The following is a 26,149-nucleotide window of genomic DNA, read 5'->3' on the forward strand; positions in this document are numbered from 1 at the left end:
CTTGGGAATCCTGAAATGACCTGTGAGTGAATGGAGAACCTTTATTTTGAAACATGAGTGGAGAGGAAACCACGTGGATTCCGGATGTGCAACGTGGAAATTAGCTCGACTTTTTCCTCGAGAACCCGCACCTGACCGTCTCTGTACCACTGGCTCAGAGCAAGCGAACATTTGATCGCCACAACATTTTTACGAAACCGGATTTATCACATTTCCAAAATGCCTCTGAAATTCGAGCTTTGTCCTGGCAGGATGATTGGGGGTTCTAACCCCTGTTTCATTATTGCAGAAATTGGACAGAACCACCAGGGAGATATCGAAATTGCCAAGAAAATGATCAAGATGGCCAAGGTAACATTAGTAGCATGTTTTAATCCGTTTTCTTAGCCCAGCTGCTGTATTTGGGACCATGGTACTGACTTACTTGCTAGTAAACTAGCAGCTACTTTAGTATAAATGCATTTGACCAATTTGGCAGTTTCAATTGACAGTCCAGTCTCTTTGAATGACGCTGCTTCTTGTCTAACTACTGCCCTGCTGCTACTGTGCCAATGAGGAAATGATCGATTCCAGTGCCCTCAGGACTGTAAAATGACAGGAGCTCTGCTACTAACTGCTCTGTTGCTTGCTGGGGCTGTATTTATGAGACCATGGGCATATATTGGTCAATTTAGTAAGGATTGATATTGGTGGATACGGATTTCCTACCAGAGCCAGAGATGTGGCACAACATACCCAACCTCATATACATACAATTATCACACCATTTGACTGTTTAATGAAAAGGCAGTGGTTGTGTAAGCTACAGATTTACCTTATAATGTGATCTAACCAAAGATTTTTGGTATCCATTCAAGTCAAGTTTAAGCTTTTTAATTCACGTGCACAAGTACAGTGAAATGCCTTTCTTGCCTGAGTTACAGGTTAGGTACTGTTTGGTGTAGCACAGTGACATTTCAACCAACCTTAACTTGGCAATACTATCTTTGTTTTTGATTCAGCCAAACATCTATCTTCTAAAATGTCAGTGTCCAGTTGCAGGTGATGCGTTTGTGTTTTAATGTTTTGCTACATGAGTAATCCAACAATGTCTTTGTCGCCATCTTGTCTATTTCAAATCTTCTCTCATTGTTCGAGACAGGTGAGTGTCATCATGGCATGTGGCACTTTGGGGTGTGGACCCACCTGTCTCAATCAATGAGATAAGATTTGAAACAAGGTTCCCTTCTCATCGTCATTGGTATCACATTTTACAACTATGTGACCCTACTCATATTGGAAATCAATTCACAGGACTGTGGGGCAGACTGCGCCAAGTTTCAGAAGAGTGAACTTGAGTACAAGTTCAACAAGCGTGCTCTGGAGCGTCCCTACACCTCCAAACAATCCTGGGGCAAGACGTACGGAGAGCACAAGCGCCACCTTGAGTTCAGTCATACACAATACGTAGAGCTGCAGAATTATGCAAAGGAGGTTGGAATTTTCTTTACTGCTTCAGGAATGGATGAGGTAAGAATGATGTTGATGTGGAATAGGCCCATAGAGCCCCATAGTGGAGGTGTCATAATACCCATAAAATCTAGCAGTCAAATAGGGAAATGGTTCCAATTGTTTCACAATACATTTTTTCCCATAGGGAATTTTAGAAACGCCTAAAATAAGGGCTGTGTTTCCTGTATCTTTACCCAGGCATGATGTTTTGATAACCATGTAAATCTCAATCTGACAGGGTGACTTTTATTAACATATTCAGCTCTATTTACGCTCAGATTCAAAAATGCTAATTAGCATCAAAGTAGACATCATGCAAAACGACAAATCCTTGCACTCCTGAACTTCGTCTCCAACTGACACCTTTGCTGACAGATATTGTCAATTTAAAACTTGCACAAGACAGTTCACAGGATTGTACATTTTTAAAGAAGTGTAGCCAATTTATTCACTGGTACATTTAGCTAACATTAGTAAATTAATCCAGAGATTCTTATCTTTGCCTCGACTCATGTCATCATGGCATTTGTAGTTCTTTATGATAGCCACATTAGCTGCTAATTAGCATTTCATTTTTGTGGGGTAAATACAGGCAAATATATTGATAGGTCACCTTGTCCTAGAGAGATTTACACAGTTATCTAAACGGCACACCAGGTTAATCCTACATGAAACTCATCCCTTATTTTAAGTGTTACTGAAATCCCCTATGGGGAAAAATGAATGTGGGAAAAACAATTGGAACCATTTCCCTGTTTGACTGCTAGGCCTTTTTGGGGTCTATTGACTCCTGTGGTCCTATATTGAATGGGCCTGTATAATGCATCTTAAAACTGTATTAGTTATTTGTTTGTTATTTGTTGTATCTCCTGTTAGATGGCTGTGGAGTTTCTACATGAGCTTGATGTGCCTTTCTTCAAAGTCGGTTCAGGGGACACCAACAACTTTCCCTATCTGGAAAAGACTGCTAAAAAAGGTCAGTGATTAAAGTTTACAGTATGATAGATATTTGTCTTTGGCTGCTAAATGTAAAAATGAACATTTTTGCTTCTGAGGTAGTTTGATTATTTGGTCTACTTTATACCCCTGAAAGTGTAGTAAAAAAAATTGAATATTGAGGATAAAGCAAAGCGTTTTTTTGTTTGTTGGTGAAATGAATCTCAAATCTCTTTGGTTTAATGCTAGGTCGCCCCATGGTGATATCCAGTGGGATGCAGTCGATGGAGACAATGAGACGGGTCTATCAGACAGTCAAGAAACACAATCAGAACTTCTGCATCCTGCAGTGCACCAGTGCCTACCCATTGGAGGCTGAAGATGTCAACCTGCGTGTCATCGCAGTAAGACTTTTTCATTGGTTTGAACGAAGGAGTTGTTTCAGGCAAGATCAGAAAGTTGGCTGTCAACCTTGTCACCCCTAAACACACGGTGCATCTTATTTATGTTATAAATCAATGGACCATTAGTGCTAGTCTGTGGTTAAGGCTAAATCCAGAGAGAATACATGTTTCGAGGCAGGAAAATGACCCATAATCTTGTTCATAGGAATACCAGAAGGAATTCCCTGATATTCCCATCGGATATTCCGGTCACGAGTCTGGGGTCCACATCTCCGTGGCAGCAGTGGCGCTGGGGGCAAAGGTCATTGAGCGTCATGTGACCCTGGACAAGAGCTGGAAGGGAAGTGACCACGAAGCTTCTCTGGAGCCCTCTGAGCTGACAGAGCTGGTGAAAGCCATCCGATTGGTGGAGAGGTCTCTGGGGACGAGCATCAAGCAGATGCTTCCCTGTGAGGAGCCATGCCACGATAAGGTACTTCCTGGATGGGCACTTTTCATTGTATTCCAACAGATTATGTTATTCTTACCACACAGCCTGACGACCAACTGCAATGATTAATGGCAATCTGATGCAAGACAATGGGGTATTTATTTTTACAAACATTATTTAGCATTTATTCCAATTCAGGGGTGGGTGGGTGGGTGTGTGTTAGGGCTAGGAGTTTTTTTTTCCTAATCTTGTCATCTGACCTGGAAAAACTCTGTACCCTATAGGCTATATGATCTTTGATTTTTAGGGTTTCTTGGTTTGTTGTTATACCCAAGTACTGGGCCCAATAATGTTGCTTCAAACAGGAAAGGGTGTCAGAACTTCTTTTAATATATTCATTGTGTCCTCTTCCAGCTGGGGAAATCAGTGGTGGCCAAGGTGGCGATCCCCAAAGGCACGGTGCTGAGTATGGACATGCTGGGGGTGAAGGTGGGCGAGCCGAAGGGCGTTCCCCCCGAAGACATCTACCAGCTGGTGGGCAAGTCCGTCACAGAGGACGTGGAGGAGGACGAGAGTATCACCCCAGACGTGGTCGAAAGCTACGGCAAGAAGATCAAGTGCTGAGTTGAGTAATCACCCTGGTAATAGCCTACTGTAACCATTGTAATACCTCAACAATGCCAAACAACACAATGCACTTTTACAGGCTGAGAAAAGTGAAAAGGTGATTGTGGAAACATCGATAATATAGATATTATTTAGAGGCCTAGAAATCTCAGTTTCGGGGACATGTTTTATTTTTCTGGTTTCATGTTTTTTTTACTTGATGGAAACAAACATTCAATGATTCAGACTTGACTACAAGTGCCTAGTTAAGAAGAGAAAATACAAACTATGTTTAGTAGTGGCTGAAATGATTACATTCTAATTCAATGTTTAACTGTTCATGTATAAATGAAATGGCCATTTTTGTTAAATTGCACAATTGATTCCACTACAAAAATGTCAAATACAAAATGCCAAACACTAATGATTGTCATCTTTACCTTTTTCATCCGAAATCACACTCCTTGATTGCAATTATATTATTTTCTGATAAAATTTTGGTACAAATGAGTGTCAAAAGTGAAAACATACCGTATGTACAGTACCAGTCAAGTTTGACACTCATTCTCATTCCAGGGTTTTTCTTTATTTTTACTGTTTTCTACGTTGTAGAATAATAGTGAAGACATCAAAACTATAAAATAATGTACTAACAAAAAGTTATAAACAAATCAAAATATATTTGAGATTCTTTAAAGTAGCTACCCTTTGCCTTGACAGCTTTGCGCACTCTTGGCATTCTCTCAACCAGATTTACCAGGAATCTATTTGAAAACGAAAGATCAATGAATTATACTTTGCAAATGTATTAATTAAAAACATACCTTATTTACACAAGTATTTAGACCTTCGCTATGAGACTTGAAAATGAGCTCAGGTGCATCCTGTTTCCATTGATTATCCTTGATGTTTATACTACTTGATTGGAGTCCACCTGTGGTAAATTCAATTGATTTTACATGATTTGGAAAGGCACACAACTGTCTATATAAGGTCCCACAGTTGACAGTGTATGTCAGAGCAAGCCATGAGGTCGAAGGAATTGTCCGTAGAGTTCCGAGACAGGATTATGTCGAGGCACAGATCTGGGGGAGAATTATGTGGCATTGAAGGTCCCTAAGAACACAGCCTCATTCCTAAATTGAAGAAGTTTAGAACCACCAAGACTCTTCCTGGAGCTGGCCACCCGGCCAAACTGAGCAATCGGGGGAGAAGGGTCTTGGTCAGGGAGATGACCAAGATTACGATGGTCACTCTGACAGAGCTCCAGAGTTCCTCTGTGGAGATGGGAGAACCTTCCAGAAGGACAACCATCTCTGCAGCACTCCACAAATCAGGCCTTTGTGGTAGTGACCAGACAGAAGCCACTCCTCAGTAAAAGGCACATGACAGCCCGCTAGGAGTTTGCCAAAAGGCACCTAAAGACTTGTCGACCATGAGAAACAAGATTCTCTGGTCTGATGCAACCAAGATTGAACTATTTGGCCTGAATGCCAAGTGCCACATCCAATAGAAACCCGGCACCACCCCTACGGTGAAGTATGGCAGTGGCAGCATTATGCTGTGGGTATGTTTTTAAGAGGCAGGGACTGGGAGACTAGTCAGGACCGAGGGAAAGATGAACGGAGCGAAGTACAGAGAGAACCTTGATGATGACCTGCTCCAGAGCGCTCAGGACCTAAGACTGGGGACAACAACCCTAGGCACATAGCCAAGACAACGCAGGAGTGGCTTCGGAACAAGTTTCTGAATGTCCTTGAGTGGCCCAGCCAGAGCCTGGACTGAACACGATCGAACATCTCTGGAGAGACCTGAAAATAGCTGTGCAGCAACCTGACAGAGATTGAGAGGCTCTGCAGAGCAGAATGGGAGAAACTCCCCTAATACAGGTGTGCCAAGCTTGACACGTCATGCCCAAGGCGACTCGATGCTGCAAAAGGTGCTTCAACAATGTAAAGGCTCTGAATACTTATGTAAATGTTTTATTTTGACTAAATATTCAAATTTCTAAAAACCTGTTTTTGCTTTGTCATTATGAGATAATGTGTGGATTTTGTTTTTTCTCCTCATCAATCAATTTTAGAATAAGGCTGTAACCTAACAGTGGAAAAATTCAAGGGGTCTGAATACTTTCCACAGGCGCTGTATATCCCAGTGAGCAAAACTGGTTCAAAAGACGTTAACACCGCAAAACTGTTAGAAAATACATTTTTAACCAGCCCACTAGGATGTGATAATATAACAAATCACTATTATGGTACAAGTAGGGCAAAATTGGGCATGTCATAAAGTTATAAGAAAATGACTTACTTGTTGTGATGTAATTAGACTACTATAGTCAGGATTCTCCAAACCTTTTCCAAGTGAGCTACTGTCCTGTAGGTTTTCGCTCCAACTATAGCCAAGCACAACTGATTCTAATAATTAGTTGGCTGATTAACTGAATCGGGTTAGTTACAACTGGGGTTGGATTGAAAACCTACAGGTCTTTCAGTCAACAACGGATTTAAACCAATGAAGCTCTTGGATATGGTCATGTGATGTGGAGAGAAACCTATCCCATTGGGCAGTAGCGTCATGAATCAATCAATCATCGACAGGTCCGTCTGCCCTGCTCAAAATTAACGATTTATAATCTACTGATTTGTGCTCGGGCATTTGAAATCAATCAAGTCAGGCTAGTTTTCTACTGCTCCTCCCAATGGAAGCCCCCATTGACAACGGGAGGATCAAGTGATCGTGTGTACTGTATGTGTGTGTGAGAGAGAAGGTGTGTTTGTGTTTCCAGGAGGTTGGGGTTGAAGAGGGGCCTTTCAGATGGAGATGGGACACATGATGATCTTGTCTTCCAGCATGACGCTGGTTACCAGGAAGAAGATGTAGAGTAAAAACATGAGGCCTCCCAGCACCTTGCTCATCTTCCACTTGCAGGAGGCGATGGAGATGATGACGAAGAGCAACATGAGGAAGAGGAGCACGATGGCGCAGAACAGGCCGTTGCTGCTCACCTGCACCGCCTTGAAGTCATTGACCAGGCCGTAGATGAGCCAAGGGAACGGCAGGCTGCAAGGGTAGACGGAGAAACAGAGGAATCACATGTACTGTCTAGAGTGGACTATATGGTGTTTAAGTGAAGTTTGCTTAGAAAGACAGAGTGAGAAGCCAGGAGTTAGACTTGAAGGACAGACGGTGAGTCACTGTAGGATGTAATATAATATATACTGCCGTCAGAAAATATTCACACCGCTGGACTTTTCCCACATTTTGTTGTTACAAAGGTGGGATTAAAATTGATTGTCATTTTTTGTCAACGAATTACACAATAATCTCATGTCAAAGTGGAAGAAAAATTCTTAACGTTTGTAAAAAATAAAAAATAAAATGTATTATAAGAAAACACTTAACTTGATTGCGTAAGTTTTCAACCCCCTGAGTCAAGTTAGATGTTCAGGTTACATTTGGCAGTGATTACAGCTGTGATTCTTTCTAGGTAAATCACCTTAAGAGCTTTGCAGACCTGAATTGTACAATATTTGCACTTTATTCTTTAAGAAAATTCTTCATGCTCTGTCAACTTGATTGTTGATCATTGCTAGATAGCCATTTTCACATCTTGCCATATATTTTCTAGATAATTTAAGCTAACTTTAACTAGGCTACTCAGAACATTCAATGTCATTTTGGTAATCAACTCTAGTGTATTCTGCTGAAAGGTGAATTTGTCTCCCAGTGTCTGTTGGAAAGCAGAGAAACAGGTTTTCTTCTAGGATTTTGCCTGTTAGCTCTCTTTTTTTTTCCATTTCATCCCCAAAAAACTCCCTAGTCCTTGCCGATGACAAGCATACACATACATGATGCAGTCACCATCATGCTTGGAAATATGAAGAGTGGTACTCAGGGATGTTTTGGATTTTGCCGAACATAACTCTTTGTTTTCAGCACATGTTAATAGCCCACCCAAAAAACTCTAGCTTTTTGTTTGTACTGAATTTGTAAGTATTTCTTAAAACATAATTACAATTTGACATTATGGTATATTGTGGGTAGGCAACTGACCTAAAATCTCAATATAATCTGGGTACCAGTCTCTGGTTAACCACTAACTGTAATACATGCAGGGCCGGCTCTAGCCTTTTGGGGGTCCTAGACGAGATTTTGTTGGTGGTGGCAAAACTTTTTAGTGCCCCCCGCTCTTGCCGGTTGAGAGAGAATGTACATTTCCCACAGTTCTTTATATTTTGCAATGGGGTGGAGAGAAAATGGTGCAGCTTTATAAAAATGAATGCATATGACACCATGCCAAATTACAATTATTTTGTTTTCTTTTCATTTATGAGTACATCATACAGCATTTCACAAACAAATTGCAAGCAAAATACACTACGGAAGTTAACAACCAAGCCAACAAGAATCTCAAAGCAACTCAAATCATTGTCCTACTACGTTCAAAAAAACATTAAGACAAAATTAAAAAGTGGTGAGAAAAACAATCAAAATCGCCTACAGGGTCCTTTTTTCAGGACCCTGTCTTTCAAAGATAATTTGTAACAATCAAAATAACTTCACATATCTTCATTGTAAGGGTTTAAACATTGTAAAGGGTGCCTTAGGCATACTGCAAGGAGGCACGGGGACTGCAGATGTGGCCCGGGCAATAAATTGCAATGTCCGTATTGTGAGACGCCTAAGACAGCGTTACAGGGAGACAGGACAGACAGCTAATCGTCCTCGCAGTGGCAGACCTCGTGTAACAACACCTGCACAGGATGGGTTCATCCGAGCATCACACCTGCGGGACAGCTACAGGATGGCAACAACAACTGCCTGAGTTACACCAGGAACCCACAATCCCTCCATCAGTGCTCAGACTGAACTTGCAGGTGCCTTCGTTGAAGAGTTGGGTAACATCTCACAGCAAGAACTGGCAAATCTGGTGCAGTCCATGAGGAGGAGATGCACTGCAGTACTTAATGCAGCTGGTGGCCACACCAGATACTGACTATTACTTTTGATTTTCACCCCCCCCCCCACACACTTTATTCAGGGACACATTATTCCATTTCTGTTAGTCATGTCTGTGGAATATGTTCAGTTTGTCTCAGTTGTTGAATCTTGTTATGTTCATACAAATATTTACACATGTTAAGTTTGCTGAAAATAAACGCAGTTGACAGTGAGGACGGTCCTTTTTTTTTGTTGCTGAGTTTATAAGGTGTTATTCACTTTTGCCACATCCTCCCTCATTACACAAATATGATTAACTCCAATAAGCATTCAAGTTTATATAGTTTGTGAGTTGGAAAATGTGCATTGAAATAATATCAGAATACTCACTTGCCTAAATTGTGCATGCAGTGTATATACTAATATATATCTATACACACACTGACTGTATTTGTCAACACTACCTGTAAAACTAAAACTACCTTGATCTGACAACCTGTAAAAAACACCTCAGCCTGAGCTACGTGCCTGAAAGTGAGTAAATGCTCCAGAGAAAGTATTGAGGATTGTCAATAAGCTTCAAGGTCATTTAGCCTAATCTTTAGCACAGGCACGAGTTTAGATTCGTCTGATAGTCTAGAATAAAATAGCCTGAGTGCCCGTCTGTTTCTGCTCTCTAGTTAACTCTTTTTGGAATTGTAATGCCAAATATGTTTGGAATGACAAGGAGCTGGCAAGCGAGTAAAAACAGACTGTCACTCAGGCTTCAAGAAAGCAACTCTTTGTTTAGAACATATCTGAGCCAGATTAGAGTTCGAGCACATTCTAGAGTTTAGAATGCATGTCTGTGACTTTAGAACACATTCTGGAGTTTAGAATGTATCTCTGTGACTTTAGAACCCATTCTGGAGTTTAGAATGTATATCTGTGAATTTAGAACACATTCTAGATTTTAGAATGTATCTCTGTGACTTTAGAACACATTCTAGAGTTTAGAATGTATCTCTGTGACTTTAGAACACATTCTAGAGTTTAGAATGTATCTCTGTGGATGCGGTCCTGTTCCATCTGAGACTTGGCCTTCTTCTTGAGCAGCAGGATGAGTTCCGAAAACTCCCTCACAGCCCCGAGGCCTGCAACATTGTGGCAGGAATATTTAGCAGCATTGATTGCCACCACTGGAGCATCCCGGGGTACTGCACTCAGCCCAGCCAGGTTCAGACAGTCAACATCTGGTGCATCGTTACCTGTAGGAGGGATGGAATGGAGGGGTGAGATGAGTTTGTTTATCTATTAAAGTGTCCATAAGGTGGTTCTGGAAGTATTCATAGGATGATTAGTATGTTGCAAAAACACAACATGTATAAAATATGCAAAGACATTACATGATTTAAGGAAATCATAGAGAATTTTAAAAAATTATGAATAGTTTCCAATTTTGGGTTTAGGGAAATCTTTCAAATGAATTACTAAAATCATACACTGAACAAAAAATAAACGCAACATGCAACAATTGAGGCTACAGTTCATATAAGGCAATCAGTCAATTGAAATAAAGACAGAGATTTGTCCGTGAAGAGCACGCTTCTCCAGCGTTCCAGTGGACATTGAAGGTGAGCATTTGCCCACTGAAGTCGGTTACGGCACCAAACCGCAGTCAGGTAAAGACCCTGGTGAGGATGACGAGCAAGCAGATAAGCTTCCCTGAGACGGTTTCTGACAATTTGTGCAAATATTATTTGGTTGTGCAAACCCACAGTTTCATCAGCTGTCCGGGAGGCTGTTCTTAGATAATCCCGAAGGTGAAGAAGCTGGATGTGGAGGTCTTGGCCTGGCGTGGTTACACGTAGTCTGCGGTTGTGAGGACGGTTGGATGTGCTAGATGAGATGGCTTATGGTAGAGAAATGAACATTCAATTCTCTGGCAACAGCTCTGGTGGACATTCCTGCAGTCAGCATGCCAATTGCACGCTCCCACAAAACCTGAGAAAACTTGTTACAAAACGGCACATAGAGTGGCCTTTTATTATCCCCAGGACAAGGTGTACCTGTGTAACAATCATGCTGTTTAAATCAGGTTCTTGATATGCCACACATGTCAGGTGGATGGACTATATTGGCAAAGGAGAAATGCTCACTAACAGGGATGTAAACAAATTTATGCACAACATTTTAGAGAAATAAACATTTTGTACATATGGAAAATATCTGGGATCTTTTATTTCAGCTCATGTTTCATGGGACCAACACTTTACATGTTAGGTTTATATTTCTGTTCAGTATAGAAATTGATTCATTTTAAATTGAATCTCAATTTCTCCAGGACTTGACAGCTGACATCACCCTTCTCACATTGCCCATAAATATCAATTGACTGACAGTGACATGAACTCAGAACAATGCCAGTAGTTTTCTGCAGTGGTAGCCTAACCTACATGCAGAAGGCAAATAGAGAGCCACTTTACAAATGATCACAAAACAAGTAAATGTAATAGTAATATTAGTAGTAGTAGTCAGTTAAGTGAAAAGAATAGTGAGTTTACCCATATAGGCTACTTCCTTCCAGCCCAGATCCCTGTCGTCCATCATGGCTTTGGCCTCGCTCTTAATGTCCTTGCCCAGCTGTCTGACCTCGCAGCCCGTTCTCTGGGACAGCTTGTCAGCCAAGGCCTTGGTCAGGTCCTCACTGGACGAGATCAGGATCACCTGGAGGAGACAGCATAAAACACTTGATTTATTGTCTAAGTGTTCTATGCAAGCTCTGATTTGTGCTTTTTTTTAGGGTGGGGGAGGGGGACTCGGGGTCTCAACTTCCTGTTGAGAGTTAGAATAATAGAATACACAAGGTACAATTTCAAAATTTGGTTGTGCATCAGCAGTCACTCAATTAGCCCAAGTCAGTCATTTTAAAGATCGTTAAGTTAGTCTAGCAGCCAGCTTTCTAAACTTGTGGTGAGCATGATCCAACTACAGACCGGGGTGGGCCGATGGGTCATCAGTTATCATTAAAAACGGCAAACATTTGCCTCCACCCTATTGCAAAATGTGTAGAATTGAAGGAAATTTGCTGTAAAACTGAAAAAATTGATTATTGACCTCTGCCTGACCCCGAGACTGCCTGCCTTCTGTACCTTTTTAGACTCTGATCTGGATTACTGACCTCTGCCTGACCCCGAGACTGCCTGCCGTTCTGTACCCTTTTAAGACTCTGATCTGGATTACTGACCTCTGCCTGCCCTTGACCTGTCGTTTTGCCTGCCCCCTGTTCTAGTAATAAACGGTGTTACTTCGACACTGTCTGCATCTGGGTCTCCTCCTGAAACATGACACACATGACAGCTTCTTTAACCTGTCTCCTCCCATTCATCTACACTGAATGAAGTGGATTTAACAAGTGACATCAATAAGGGATCATATTTCACCCAGTGAGTTTGTCATGGAAAGAGCAGGTATTCTTCATGTTTTGTACACAAAGTGTATATATATCTTGTAAGAATTTGTATCTGTCGTGTGAATGTTGCCATTTTTTGTTTACTATATATCTTTATCTTATCTGACTTGCCACAACTGAAGTGTCTTCTGGAAAAATAGAGTCATTATATTCTAATACTATTTCAGAAGGTCCGGTCACACAAATTTCCGAGATGGCAAAGGTTCGGATGGATATTGTCATTTATCAGCATATTAACAAACCTCTACCTCGCAACCCCAAACTGTTCGCGCCCCTCCTGTTGGCAGAGAGAAAAATGTGCCGTTTTAAAACTCTTTGCCTGCAATTCTACACATGTTCCATGTCTTATGTGTGTTCAGATCATAGCATGAGTCAAATCCTGACAAAATGTCCCCCCAAACTGTATTTATATTCATATAATTATTATTTTAAAAAGTCGGTCAGAACCCGCAGTCTGTACTGACCCCGTTCTGGGTCCAGATCACAGTCCGCCTATTTTGTATTTATTTAACTAGGCAAGTCAGTACAGACTGCAGTCAGCACCACATTTTTACCTTGTCAGCTCGGGGATTCGATCCAGCAACCTTTCGGTTAACCACTAGGCTACCTGCCGCCCCTGTTGAGTATGAATGACCTGTAACTTCACTATCAAAACAATGAATTGTCTCCTCTTCTTCATATGTAATTGGGAAATTTAAGATGACTAAAGTTCATCTTTAGTTTGGAGTGATCAACACAATGTTTAGCATAGTTTTAGTTCCTGTAATACACAATATGTTCTGTTTGTGACACTCAAGGTGCAGGTTGATGGTCACTAGACTTGATAGTGAATATTATGGATTATTCTCATATCTGTTGATAGTGGTTGACGCCAGACTGGTTGTACAAGGACACACTGATTATTCACTGTTGTATTGTACTGATGACATCCTGTGAACACTGTGATTCTGTATCAGCTGACAGTCGCTGCCTTTTTGTTTTGTCTTCCTACAAGCCTCTCTGGCTGGTGTTTACTGAACATGTGGTGCTGTCTGATTAGGATAGAAAGGCCCCGTCTCCAAGAGGTCAGTTAGACATTTTCTCTGCTTCTGGGCTGGATGGTGTCTCCCTGTTGCAACTTGTAATAAAACCGATATATTTTTGATTGACTTTACCAACGCTCTCCTTTTTGTTCACCTGGAAATTCCTATTACAACATAGACAACACATGTATTTGTGGAAGCAGTAATCGCATGATTGGGATTCTCTTTCAACTGTAAAAAACTTTTTTAAAGTAAAGCCTGTCTGTCACTATTTGCTGTTACCACATGTGATCTTTTAAATTCCAACGACGAATCGACGTCGATCTTCCATCATCCGTATTCATCACGTTATCTTTGCACCGTATCTCCTTTCCCTCTCTGGTGTATATCCTATATGTTCTATATGTTCTATATCTACAGTCGACGTACCTCCACGCCCTCTCCCTGCAGCATGCGGATACCCGTGGTATCTCTGGTGTTGACAGAGACCATCTCCTCTCCAGAGACAGAGATGAGGACGCGGCCGTCAGTCAGACAGCCGGAGACGTTACACAGCAGCAGACGCACCGCCTCAGGCTTGTCCAGGCCAAAGTAACCAAACCTGGAGAGGAACAAATCAAATACAATTGTATCAAAAAATCTTATTGGTCACATGCTTCGTAGACAACTGGCGTAGACTAAAGGTGAAATGCTCACTTTTACGGGCCATTCCCAACAATGCAGAGAGAGAAAAAAAAGTACAAATGAACTCAAGTAATACATACACAATGAGTAATGATAACTTGGCTACCAGTACCGAGTCAATGTGCAGGGATACGAGGTAGTTGAGGTAGATATGTACATATAGGTAAGGATAAAGTGACTAGGACAACGGGCTAGATAAACATCATGTGATGAGTCAAAAGAGATTATTACAAAAATGGTCATTGCAGATATTCCAAGTAGCTATTGGTTTACTATTTAACTAACTATTTAGCAGTCTTATAGCTTGGGGTTCCTGTTGTTTCCAGACTTGGTGTATCGGTACCACTTGCAGTGCAGTAGCAGAGAGAACAATGTAGGATTTAGGTGGCTGGAGTCTTTGACCATTTTTAGGGCCTTCCTCTGAACCCGACTGGTATAAACTTCCTTGATGGCAGGGAGCTCGGACCTAGTGATGTACTGGGTCATACGCACTACCCTTCGTAGCGCCTTGCGGTCGAATGCCAAGCAGTTGTCGTACCAGAACACACAGGGAAATGCATTTGTATAACGACTCCTCTGTGTTACATCAATGTTTATTGTGATGCCTGTTGAGGATCCGCCCTTTTTTTCAATTTTCGCCTAAAATGACATACCCAAATCTAACTGCCCGTAGCTCAGGCCCTGAAGCAACGATATGCATATTCTTGTTACCATTTGAAAGGAACGTAGGACAAAATAACACAATAGATCTGGTAAAAGATAATACAAAGAAAAAAACAACCGTTCTTTTGTATTTTTTTTGTACCATCATCTTTGAAATGCAAGAGAAAGGCCATAATGTATTATTCCAGCCAAGGTGAAATGTAGGTTTTGGCCACTAGATGGCAGCAGTGTATGTGCAAAGTTTTAGACTGATCCAAATGAACCATTGCATTTCTGTTCAAAATGTTGTATCATGACTGCCCAAATGTGCCTAATTTGTTTATTAATAACTTTTCATGTTCAAAATTGTGCACTGTCCTCAAACAATAACATGGTATTCTTTCACTGTAATAGCTACTGTGAATTGGACAGTGCAGTTAGATTAACAAGAATTGAAGCTTTCTGACAATATCAATATCATGTCTATGTACTGGGAAATGTTCTTGTTACTTACAACCTTATGCTAATCGCATTAGCCTACGTTAGCTCAACCGTCCTGTGGAAGGGACACCGATTAAGTTTGTTCAAGTAAAGAGAGAGAGAGAGAGAGAGAGAGAGAGAGAGAGAGAGAGAGAGAGAGAGAGAGAGAGAGAGAGAGAGAGAGAGAGAGAGAGAGAGAGAGAGAGAGAGAGAGAGAGAGAGAGAGAGAGAGAGAGAGAGAGAGAGAGAGAGAGAGCTCTGAGTCAGTGACTTCAGACTACCTCAGTACTCTCTGTTCTGCCACGGGCCAATCGATATCCACATCAATATCCACACTGTACTCTGGCAGCATCTCATAGTAAGCCCACTTTCCCCCCTGAGAAAGACAATGCAAGAGAAAGGGGATTTCAATTATCATTTGAAACAACGGCAGTTGACAATAGAATATCTAGAATTATAGATCAGTAAGTCGATTTCTCAGTGTGTCTTTTGTCTCTGGTCAAGCTCACATCCACTGAATGACTAAACATTATTGATCACTTGAGGAAAACAAGGTTCACCTCCAGCAGCAGACATGCACATCAGGACCACTGTTCATGAAGCATCTCAGGATAGGAGTGCTGATCTAGAATCAGGTCCTCCCTGCCCATACAATCTCATTAATAATGATAGAAAAGGGAAAACTGATCCTAGATCAACAATCCTATCCTGAAACACTTTGTGACTATGGGCCCCGATGGGGTATAGTGCCAGTTACCTGCAGGCCTTTCTCTATTGTCGCTCTGGTATGAATGTAGAAAGATCCGTTCTCACACAGCTCTCCATCCCAGTCCTGTCTCCGGGGCCTGTTAGACGGGTCAAGGTTCAGTGGCTTGGTGGCTACACTACCTGAAGAGGAGAGAGCAAAATAATCAATATCAGTTAATAGGTTCTAACTAGGGTTCAAATCAAAACAAATCAAATTTATTTATATAGCCCTTCGTACATCAGCTGATATCTCAAAGTGCTGTACAGAAACCCGGCCTAAAACCCCAAACAGCAAGCAATGCAGGTGGAGAAGCACGGTGGCTAGGAAAAACTCCCTAGAAAGGCCAATACCTAGGAAGAAACCTAGAGAGGAACCAGGCTATGTGGGGTGGCCAGTCCTCTTCTGGCTGTGCCGGGTGGAGATTATAACAGAACATGGTCAAGATGTTCAATGTTCATAAATGACCAGCATGGTCGAATAATAATAAGGCAGAACAGTTGAAACTAGAGCAGCAGCACAGTCAGGTGGAAGTTGAAACTGGAGCAGCAGCATGGCCAGGTAGACTGGGGACAGCAAGGAGTCATCATGTCAGGTAGTCCTGGGGCATGGTCCTAGGGCTCAGGTCAGTTGAAACTGGAACAGCAGCATGGCCAGGTGGACTGGGGACAGCAAGGAGTCATCATGTCAGGTAGTCCTGGGGCATGGTCCTAGGGCTCAGGTCCTCCGAGAGAGAGAAAGAAAGAGAGAATTAGAGAACGCACACTTAGATTCACACAGGACACCGAATAGGACAGGAGAAGTACTCCAGATATAACAAACTGACCCCAGCCCCCCGACACATAAACTACTGCAGCATAAATACTGGAGGCTGAGACAGGAGGGGTCAGGAGACACTGTGGCCCCATCCGAGGACACCCCCGGACAGGGCCAAACAGGAAGGATATAACCCCACCCACTTTGCCAAGCACAGCCCCCACACCACTAGAGGGATATCTTCAACCACCAACTTACCATCCTGAGACAAGGCTGAGTATAGCCCACAAAGATCTCCGCCACGGCACAACCCAAGGGGGGGGGGGGGGGGGGGGGGCGCCAACCCAGACAGGATGACCACAACAGTGAATCAACCCACTCAGGTGACGCACCCCCTCCAGGGACGGCATGAGAGAGCCCCAGCAAGCCAGTGACTCAGCCCCTGTAATAGGGTTAGAGGCAGAGAATCCCAGTGGAAAGAGGGGAACCGGCCAGGCAGAGACAGCAAGGGCGGTTCGTTGCTCCAGAGCCTCAGAGCCTTAATACTATGATTAAGCTTGAGGCCCTGGGTCTGAATCCCGCCCTGTGCAACTAGGTCCTGGACTTCCTGACTGACCTTCCCCAGGTGGTGAAGGTAGGAAACAACACCTCCACTTCCCTGATCCTCAACACAGGGGCCCCACAAGAGTGTGTAATTAGCCCCCTACTTTACTCCTGTTCACCCACGACTGTGTGGCCACGCCTCCAACTCAATCACCACGTTTTTTTATTTTATTTTATTTTATTTCACCTTTATTTAACCAGGTAGGCTAGTTGAGAACAAGTTCTCATTTGCAACTGCGACCTGGCCAAGATAAAGCATAGCAGTGTGAGCAGACAACAAAGAGTTACACATGGAGTAAACAATTAACAAGTCAATAACACAGTAGAAACCAAAGGGGGAGTCTATATACAATGTGTGCAAAAGGCATGAGGAGGTAGGCAAATAATTACAATTTTGCAGATTAACACTGGAGTGATGAATGATCAGATGGTCATGTACAGGTAGAGATATTGGTGTGCAAAAGAGCAGAAAAGTAAATAAATAAAAACAGTATGGGGATGAGGTAGGTGAGAAAGGGTGGGCTATTTACCAATAGACTATGTACAGCTGCAGCGATCGGTTAGCCGCTCAGATAGCTGATGTTTGAAGTTGGTGAGGGAGATAAAAGTCTCCAACTTCAGCGATTTTTGCAATTCGTTCCAGTCACAGGCAGCAGAGTACTGGAACGAAAGGCGGCCAAATGAGGTGTTGGCTTTAGGGATGATCAGTGAGATACACCTGCTGGAGCGCGTGCTACGGATGGGTGTTGCCATCGTGACCAGTGAGCTGAGATAAGGCGGAGCTTTACCTAGCATGGACTTGTAGATGACCTGGAGCCAGTGGGTCTGGCGACGAATATGTAGCGAGGGCCAGCCGACTAGAGCATACAAGTCGCAGTGGTGGGTGGTATAAGGTGCTTTAGTGACGAAACGGATGGCACTGTGATAGACTGCATCCAGTTTGCTGAGTAGAGTGTTGGAAGCCATTTTGTAGATGACATCGCCGAAGTCGAGGATCGGTAGGATAGTCAGTTTTACTAGGGTAAGCTTGGCGGGGTGAGTGAAGGAGGCTTTGTTGCGGAATAGAAAGCCGACTCTTGATTTGATTTTCGATTGGAGATGTTTGATATGAGTCTGGAAGGAGAGTTTGCAGTCTAGCCAGACACCTAGGTACTTATAGACGTCCACATATTCTAGGTCGGAACCATCCAGGGTGGTGATGCTAGTCGGGCATGCGGGTGCAGGCAGCGACCGGTTGAAAAGCATGCATTTGGTTTTACTAGCGTTTAAGAGCAGTTGGAGGCCACGGAAGGAGTGTTGTATGGCATTGAAGCTTGTTTGGAGGTTAGATAGCACAGTGTCCAAAGACGGGCCGAAGGTATATAGAATGGTGTCGTCTGCGTAGAGGTGGATCAGGGAATCGCCCGCAGCAAGAGCAACATCATTGATATACACAGAGAAAAGAGTCGGCCCGAGAATTGAACCCTGTGGCATCCCCATAGAGACTGCCAGAGGACCAGACAGCATGCCCTCCGATTTGACGCACTGAACTCTGTCTGCAAAGTAATTGGTGAACCAGGCAAGGCAGTCATCCGAAAAACCGAGGCTCCTGAATCTGCCGATAAGAATATGGTGATTGACAGAGTCGAAAGCCTTGGCAAGGTCGATGAAGACGGCTGCACAGTACTGTCTTTTATCGATGGCGGTTATGATATCGTTGAGTACCTTGAGTGTGGCTGAGGTGCACCCGTGACCGGCTCAGAAACCAGATTGCACAGCGGAGAAGGTGCGGTGGGATTCGAGATGGTCAGTGACCTGTTTGTTGACTTGGCTTTCGAAGACCTTAGATAGGCAGGGCAGGATGGATATAGGTCTGTAACAGTTTGGGTCCAGGGTGTCTCCCCATTTGAAGAGGGGGATGACTGCGGCAGCTTTCCAATCCTTGGGGATCTCAGACGATATGAAAGAGAGGTTGAACAGGCTGGTAATAGGGGTTGCGACAATGGTGGCAGATAGTTTCAGAAATAGAGGGTCCAGATTGTCAAGCCCAGCTGATTTGTACTGGTCCAGGTTTTGCAGCTCTTTCAGAACATCTGCTATCTGGATTTGGTTAAAGGAGAACCTGGAGAGGCTTGGGCAAGGAGCTGCGGGGGGGGCGGAGCTGTTGGCCGAGGTTGAAGCAGCCAGGCGGAAGGCATGGCCAGCCGTTGAGAAATGCTTATTGAAGTTTTCGATAATCATGGATTTATCAGTTATTGCAGATGACACAACAGTCAGGCCTGATTACCAACAATGGCGAGACAGCCTACAGGGAGGAGGTGAGGGCCCTGGCGGTGTGATGCCAGGAAAATGACCTCTCCCTCAACGTCAACAAAACGAAGAAGCTGATCGTGGACTTCAGTAGACAACAGGGAGAGCGCGCCCCTGTTCACATTGACGGGACCGCAGTGGAGAAGGTGAAAAGCTTCAAGTTTCTTGGTGTACACATCACTGACAATCTGAAGTGGTCGACCCACACAGACAGTGTGAAGAAGGCGCAACCGCGCCTCTTCAACCTCAGGAGGCTGAAGAAATTCGGCATGGCCCTTAAGACCCTCACAAACTTTTACAGATGTATAATTGAGAGCATCCTGTCGGGCTGTATCACCGCCTGGTATGGCAACTGCTCCGCCCAAAACCGTAAGGCTCTCCAGAGGGTGGTGCGGTCTGCCCAACGCATCACCGGGGGCACACTGCCTGCCCTCCAGGACACCCTCAGCACCCGATGTCACAGGAAGACCAAAAAGATCATCAAGAAGAACAACCACCCGAGCCACTGCCTGTTCACCCCACTATCATCCAAGAAGGAGAGGTCAGTACAGGTGCATCAAAGCAGGGAGCGAGAGACTGAAAAACAGCTTCTAACTCAAGACCATCAGACTGTTAAATAGCCATCACTAGCCGTCTAACACCCGTTTACTCAACCCTGCACCTTAGAGGCTGCTCCCCTATATACATAGACATGACATCACTGGTCACTTTAATAATGTTTACATACTGTTTTACTCATTTCACATGTACAGTGAGGGAAAAAAGTATTTGATCCCCTGCTGATTTTGTACGTTTGCCCACTGACAAAGAAATGATCAGTCTATAATTTTAATGGTAGGTTTATTTAAACAGTGAGAGACAGAATAACAACAACAAAATCCAGAAAAATGCATGTCAAAAATGTTATAAATTCATTTGAATTTTAATGAGGGAATTAAGTATTTGACCCCCTCTCAATCAGAAAGATTTAAGGCTCCCAGGTTTCTTTTATACAGGTAACGAGCTGAGATTAGGAGCACACTCTTAAAGGGAGTGCTCCTAATCTCAGTTTGTTACCTGTATAAAAGACACCTGTCCACAGAAGCAATCAATCAATCAGATTCCAAACTCTCCACCATGGCCAAGACCAAAGAGCTCTCCAAGGATGTCAGGGACAAGATTGTAGACCTACACAAGGCTGGAATGGGCTACAAGACCATCGCCAAGCAGCTTGGTGAGAAGGTGTTAACAGTTGGTGCGATTATTCGCAAATGGAAGAAACACAAAAGAACTGTCAATCTCCCTCGGCCTGGGGCTCCATGCAAGATCTCACCTCGTGGAGTTGCAATGATCATGAGAACGGTGAGGAATCAGCCCAGAACTACACGGGAGGATCTTGTCAATGATCTCAAGGCAGCTGGGACCATAGTCACCAAGAAAACAATTGGTAACACACTATGCCGTGAAGGACTGAAATCCTGCAGCACCTGCAAGGTCCCCCTGCTCAAGAAAGCACATATATATGCCCGTCTGAAGTTTGCCAATGTACATCTGAATGATTCAGAGGACAACTGAGTGAAAGTGTTGTGGTCAGATGAGACCAAAATGGAGCTCTTTGGCATCCTCTCAACTCGCCGTGTTTGGAGGAGGAGGAATGCTGCCTATGACCCCAAGAATACCATCCCCACCGTCAAACATGGAGGTGGAAACATTATGCTTTGGGGGTGTTTTTCTGTTAAGGGGACAGGACAACTTCACCGCATCAAAGGGATGATGGATGGGGCCATGTACCGTCAAATCTTGGGTGAGAACTTCCTTCCCTCAGCCAGGGCATTGAACATGGGTCGTGGATGGGTATTCCAGCACGACAATGACCCAAAACACACGGCCAAGGCAACAAAGGAGTGGCTCAAGAAGAAGCACATTAAGGTCCTGGAGTGGCCTAGCCAGTCTCCAGAACTTAATCCCATAGAAAATCTGTGGAGGGAGCTGAAGGTTTGAGTTGCCAAACATCAGCCTCAAAACCTTAATGACTTGGAGAAGATCTGCAAAGAGGAGTGGGACAAAATTCCTCCTGATGTGTGCAAACTTGGTGGCCAACTACAAGAAACGTCTGACCTCTGTGATTGCCAACAAGGGTTTTGCCACCAAGTACTAAGTAATGTTTTGCAGAGGGGTCAAACATTTATTTCCCTCATTAAAATGGAAATCAATTTATAACATTTTTGAAATGCGTTTTTCTGGATTTTGTTGTTGTTATTCTGTCTCTCACTGTTCAAATAAACCTACCGTTAAAATTATAGATCGATCATTTCTTTGTCAGTGGGCAAACGTACAAAATCGGCATGGGATCAAATACATTTCCCCTCACTGTATATACTGTACTCTACTGTATTTTAGTGAATGCCACTCAGCCATTGCTCACCCTAATATTTATATATTTCTGAATTCCATTCTTTTACTTTAAGATTTGTGTGTATTATTGTGAATCGTTAGATACTACTTCACTTTGGAACACATGCATTTTGCTACACCTGCATTTTGGGGCTAGGCAACTTTTTTCTCAATTTCCTTCTGAATGACGTGCCCAAAGTAAACTGCCTGTGGCTCAGGCGCTGAAGCCAGGATATGCATATAATTGGTACCATTGGAAAGTAAACACTTTGAAGTTTGTAGAAATGTTAAAATAATGTAGAAGAATATAACACAATAGATATGGTAGGAGAAAATCCAAAGAAAAACCAACCAGAATCTAACCCTAACGCTATCCCTAACCCTAACCCTTTGAATGGCAATATTAGGTAATAATTCCTATGGTTTCCACAGGGTGTCAGCAGTCTATGTTCAAGGCTTCAGACTAGTAACTTAAAAAACGATGAAGAAGTATCAGTTTTAGTACAGGGACACAGTCTTGGAAACTCGTGTTTGTGCGCCATGAAGACAGGATGCACCTGCTAAAATCAGTTTCCTATTGAACATACTTCTTTCCGTAATAAATATTTTAGTTTGATTACATTTTAGGGTATCTGAGGAGAAAAAAGAAACGTATTTTGACTTGTTGAAACAAAGTTTAGGGGTAGATTTTCGGATTCCTTTCTCTACATGTTCAACGAGTGGATTACTCAAATCGATGGCGCCAACTAAACTGACTTTTTGGGATATAAAGATGGATTTTATCTAACAAAACGACACTACATGTTATAGCTGGGACCCTTTTGATGACAAATCAGAGGAAGATTTTCAAAAAGTAAGTGAATATTTAATCGCTATTTGTGAATTCATGAAACCTGTGCCGGTGGAAAAATATGTTTTCGCTGTAAGAGCTACTGTAAATCGGACAGTGCAGTTAGATTAAGAAGAATTTAAACTTTCAACCAATATAGGACACTTATATGTACCTAAATGTTCAATATCCATAATTTTTATGATTATTTATTTGAATTGCGCGCCCTCCAGTTGCCCCGGAAGTAGTCCCGCTAGCGGGACTTTTTTTAGTCTAGCCCTAAAAGGTTTAACGTCTACTAAATATGTGTGTGACCAATAACATTTGATTTGATTCGATTTTCCTTGTCCAGAGAAAAAAAGACGTACTTGTCTAAACACCCCTCATCCCTCTATTGTGATACACAGTGATTGGTGGTGGCTGGGATGACTTCCATGTATTGTGCTTGTGAAAGGCCCTATATAAACAATTCAGTATCATTGAGCATTAGCATCTTACAACAAGCTATATTGGATAGGTGTTTTCAAATACAACATATCTAGGCTACTCAAGTTTTTCCTGGCTATGTTGATGTGGCCAGCGCAAACTCCTGACACAATTTATTAAGTAAGGGACAGTTTTTCCTCAGGCACAGATTAAGCCTAATCCTAAACTACAAAGAATTTAAATGGATTCTCCATTTACCTTTTTTTAAATCCAGGAATAGGGTTAATCTGTGTCCGGGAAAACAAATCTATGTGTAAGGCCCTAAACATAACACAAGGCTATCCTGGAAAGCCCTAAACATAACACAAGGCTATCCCGGAAAGCCCTAAACATAACATAAGGCTATCCCGGAACACCCTAAACATAACATAAGGCTATCCCGGAAAGCCCTAAACATAACACAAGTCTATCCTGGAAAGCCCTGAATACAACACAAGGCTATCCCGGAAAGCCCTAAATATAACACAAGTCTATCCTGGAAAGCCCTAAACATAACACAAGTCTATCCTGGAAAGCCCTAAACATAACACAAGTCTATCCTGGAAAGCCCTAAACATAACACAAGTTTATCCTGGAAAGCCCTAAACATAACACAAGTCTATCCTGGAAAGCCCTAAACATAACACAAGTCTATCCTGGAAAGCCCTAAACATAACACAAGTCTATCCTGGAAAGCCCTAAACGTAACACAAGTCTATCCCGGAAAGCCCTAAATATAACACAAGTCTATCCTGGAAAGCCCTAAACATAACACAAGTCTATCCCGGAAAGCCCTAAACGTAACACAAGTCTATCCCGGAAAGCCCTAAATATAACACAAGGCTACCCAGGAAAGCCCTAAACATAACACAAGTCTATCCCGGAAAGCCCTAAACATAACACAAGGCTACCCTGGAAAGCCCTAAACATAACACATGGCTATCCCATACCTCCTTTCTTGACCTCCTGCCAGCGGAAGTGGTGTTGTCGGGCCACGGCAAAGACAGACGTGAAGTCCTGATTGGTGATCAACTCCAGGGCCTCCTTCAGGTGGAAGGGGTGCAAGCAGGGAGACGTAGCCTGGATGTGACAGATCACATTCACCTCTGGAGGAAGTCAACACAACACAGCAGATATTTGATTTATCCATTATTTAACCAGATAGTCATATGATATTAGATATGAATAAACCTATATGGTCACTGTTGACATTTGTAGCTACGGAGTGAGTCCCACATTATTAGGATAAACTCCTATTCATGGGTTGTCTATAGTCACTCTCACACTATCAATAAAATAGCAACTGAAACTCTGTTTATACTTGATATGCAACAATTTACTCGGATTGGGATTATGCTTAGATTTGAAATGGAATTAAAAGACAACACAATGTGAGCATTTTCATTGATGACAGTCGTGCTGGTTTTGTTTCTACCTAGCTAGACAAGAACGGTCACTGATTGGCTGGAGAGTGGAGAGTCGGACCGTACATCTGGTTTCCCAGCAAGTGGTTCTCAGGATCTGATTAAAAGGCAGGAATGAAAACCTGCAGCAGGCACTACGGCCCTGGAGGTTGTACGTATCAAGTGAAGCAGAGGAGGACTACAGATTTACTGTAATGCGTCTGTGTGTAGCTGGTGTAGATGAGTCAGGCGCAGGACAGCAGATATGAGTATTGTATGCAATTTTACTCAACTATAATCACAATACACATCAATAAATCCAAGGCCACAAATAACGGACCGCAATACAATAAACAATCACTCACAAACAAACATGGTGGAACAGAGGGTTAAGTAAATGAACAAGTAATTGGGGGATTGAAACCAGGTGTGTAAGGACAAAGGACAAAACAAATGGAAAATGAAAAGTGGATAGGCGATGGCTTGAAGGCCAGTGACGCCGCCCGAACAAGGAGAGGGACCGACTTCGGCGGAAGTCGTGACATTTACAATCAGCTTTGGATCTGATCCTAGATCAGTATTCTTGCTCTGAGATGCTTGATACATATCGCCCCAGAGCCGTAGTCTAGCTAATATGTTCTTCTGCATATTTTCCATTAACGTCTGGCATCTATAACAAAGCACTGCCTAAGAGTCCTAACAAAGACAGTGAAGCATCAAAGAGGGTGAGGGGTTGCTATGCCATTGAGTAAATCACAATTGTATTATCTTGATTCCTCACACTTCCCTCCTTGTCTCCTTCTCACGGCACATTGGAGCAGAAGATTTGCAGTTCCTCCTCTCAGATCTCCTCCTCGAATGCATTTTGAGAAGGAGGCAAGGAGTGAGGACATGAGGAATCAAGGAAATTACAATTGAGATTCACCCCTTACCTGGGTTTAATCGGGCAAATTCCTGGATAGTGTCGAGAGAGCTGGAGGAGTCTTTGGACACCTCTGGGCTCCTGCGGTGAACCTGAGCTCCCCATGCCATGGCCACCTTCTCAATGTTATCATGATCAGTTGATACCCACACACTGGTGGGAGAAAGAAATGAAGAAGTTGATTCCTCAGGCTTTGTAACAAGTAGGTTGTGGTGGAAAAAGTACCCAATTGTCATCCTTGAGTAAAAGGAAAGATACCTTTATAGAAAATGACTCAAGTAAAAGTGAAAGTGACCCGATAAAATACTACTTGAGTAAAAGACTTAAAAGTATTTGGTTTTAAATATACTTAAGTATCAAAAGTATAAATAATTTCAAATTCCTTGTATTTAAGCAAACGGCAGATGGCATGATTAAAAAAATTTTTTATTATGGATAGGCAGGGGCACACTCCAACCCTCAGACATGACTTAGAAATTAAGCATTTGTGTTTAGTGAGTCTGCAAGATCTGAGGCAGTTGGGATGACCAAGGATGTTCGAGATGTATCGAGTACTTTTGGGTGTCAGGGAAAATTGATGGAGTAAAAAGTAAACTATTTTCTTTAGGAATGTAGTGGAGTAAAAGTACTCAAACATATAAATAGTAAAGTAAAGTACAGATACCCAACAAAAC

General features: G+C 42.8%; 2 protein-coding genes across 2 annotated transcripts; one reads left to right on the forward strand and one right to left on the reverse strand.

The window, feature by feature from the left end:
• The first annotated feature begins 75 nt into the window (after positions 1-75).
• On the forward strand, positions 76-6,752 carry nansa (N-acetylneuraminic acid synthase a). Its single transcript, XM_020487366.2, has 7 exons — positions 76-351; positions 1,294-1,509; positions 2,368-2,467; positions 2,677-2,831; positions 3,037-3,303; positions 3,676-3,885; positions 6,656-6,752. The coding sequence occupies exons 1-6, from the start codon at positions 220-222 to the stop codon at positions 3,883-3,885; spliced, it is 1,080 nt and encodes a 359-aa protein (XP_020342955.1). The 5' UTR covers positions 76-219; the 3' UTR covers positions 6,656-6,752.
• LOC109893843 (N-acylneuraminate cytidylyltransferase-like) lies at positions 6,681-25,585 on the reverse strand. The gene is made up of 8 exons (XM_031828227.1): positions 25,486-25,585; positions 24,101-24,256; positions 15,848-15,978; positions 15,372-15,538; positions 13,714-13,885; positions 11,355-11,517; positions 9,887-10,058; positions 6,681-6,930 (listed from the first exon to the last, which is right to left on the reverse strand). The coding sequence occupies exons 1-8, from the start codon at positions 25,583-25,585 to the stop codon at positions 6,681-6,683; spliced, it is 1,311 nt and encodes a 436-aa protein (XP_031684087.1).
• Between the last annotated feature and the right edge of the window lie 564 nt (positions 25,586-26,149).

Source organism: Oncorhynchus kisutch, linkage group LG7, assembly GCF_002021735.2.
Source record: "Oncorhynchus kisutch isolate 150728-3 linkage group LG7, Okis_V2, whole genome shotgun sequence".
NCBI classification, from domain to species: domain Eukaryota; kingdom Metazoa; phylum Chordata; class Actinopteri; order Salmoniformes; family Salmonidae; genus Oncorhynchus; species Oncorhynchus kisutch.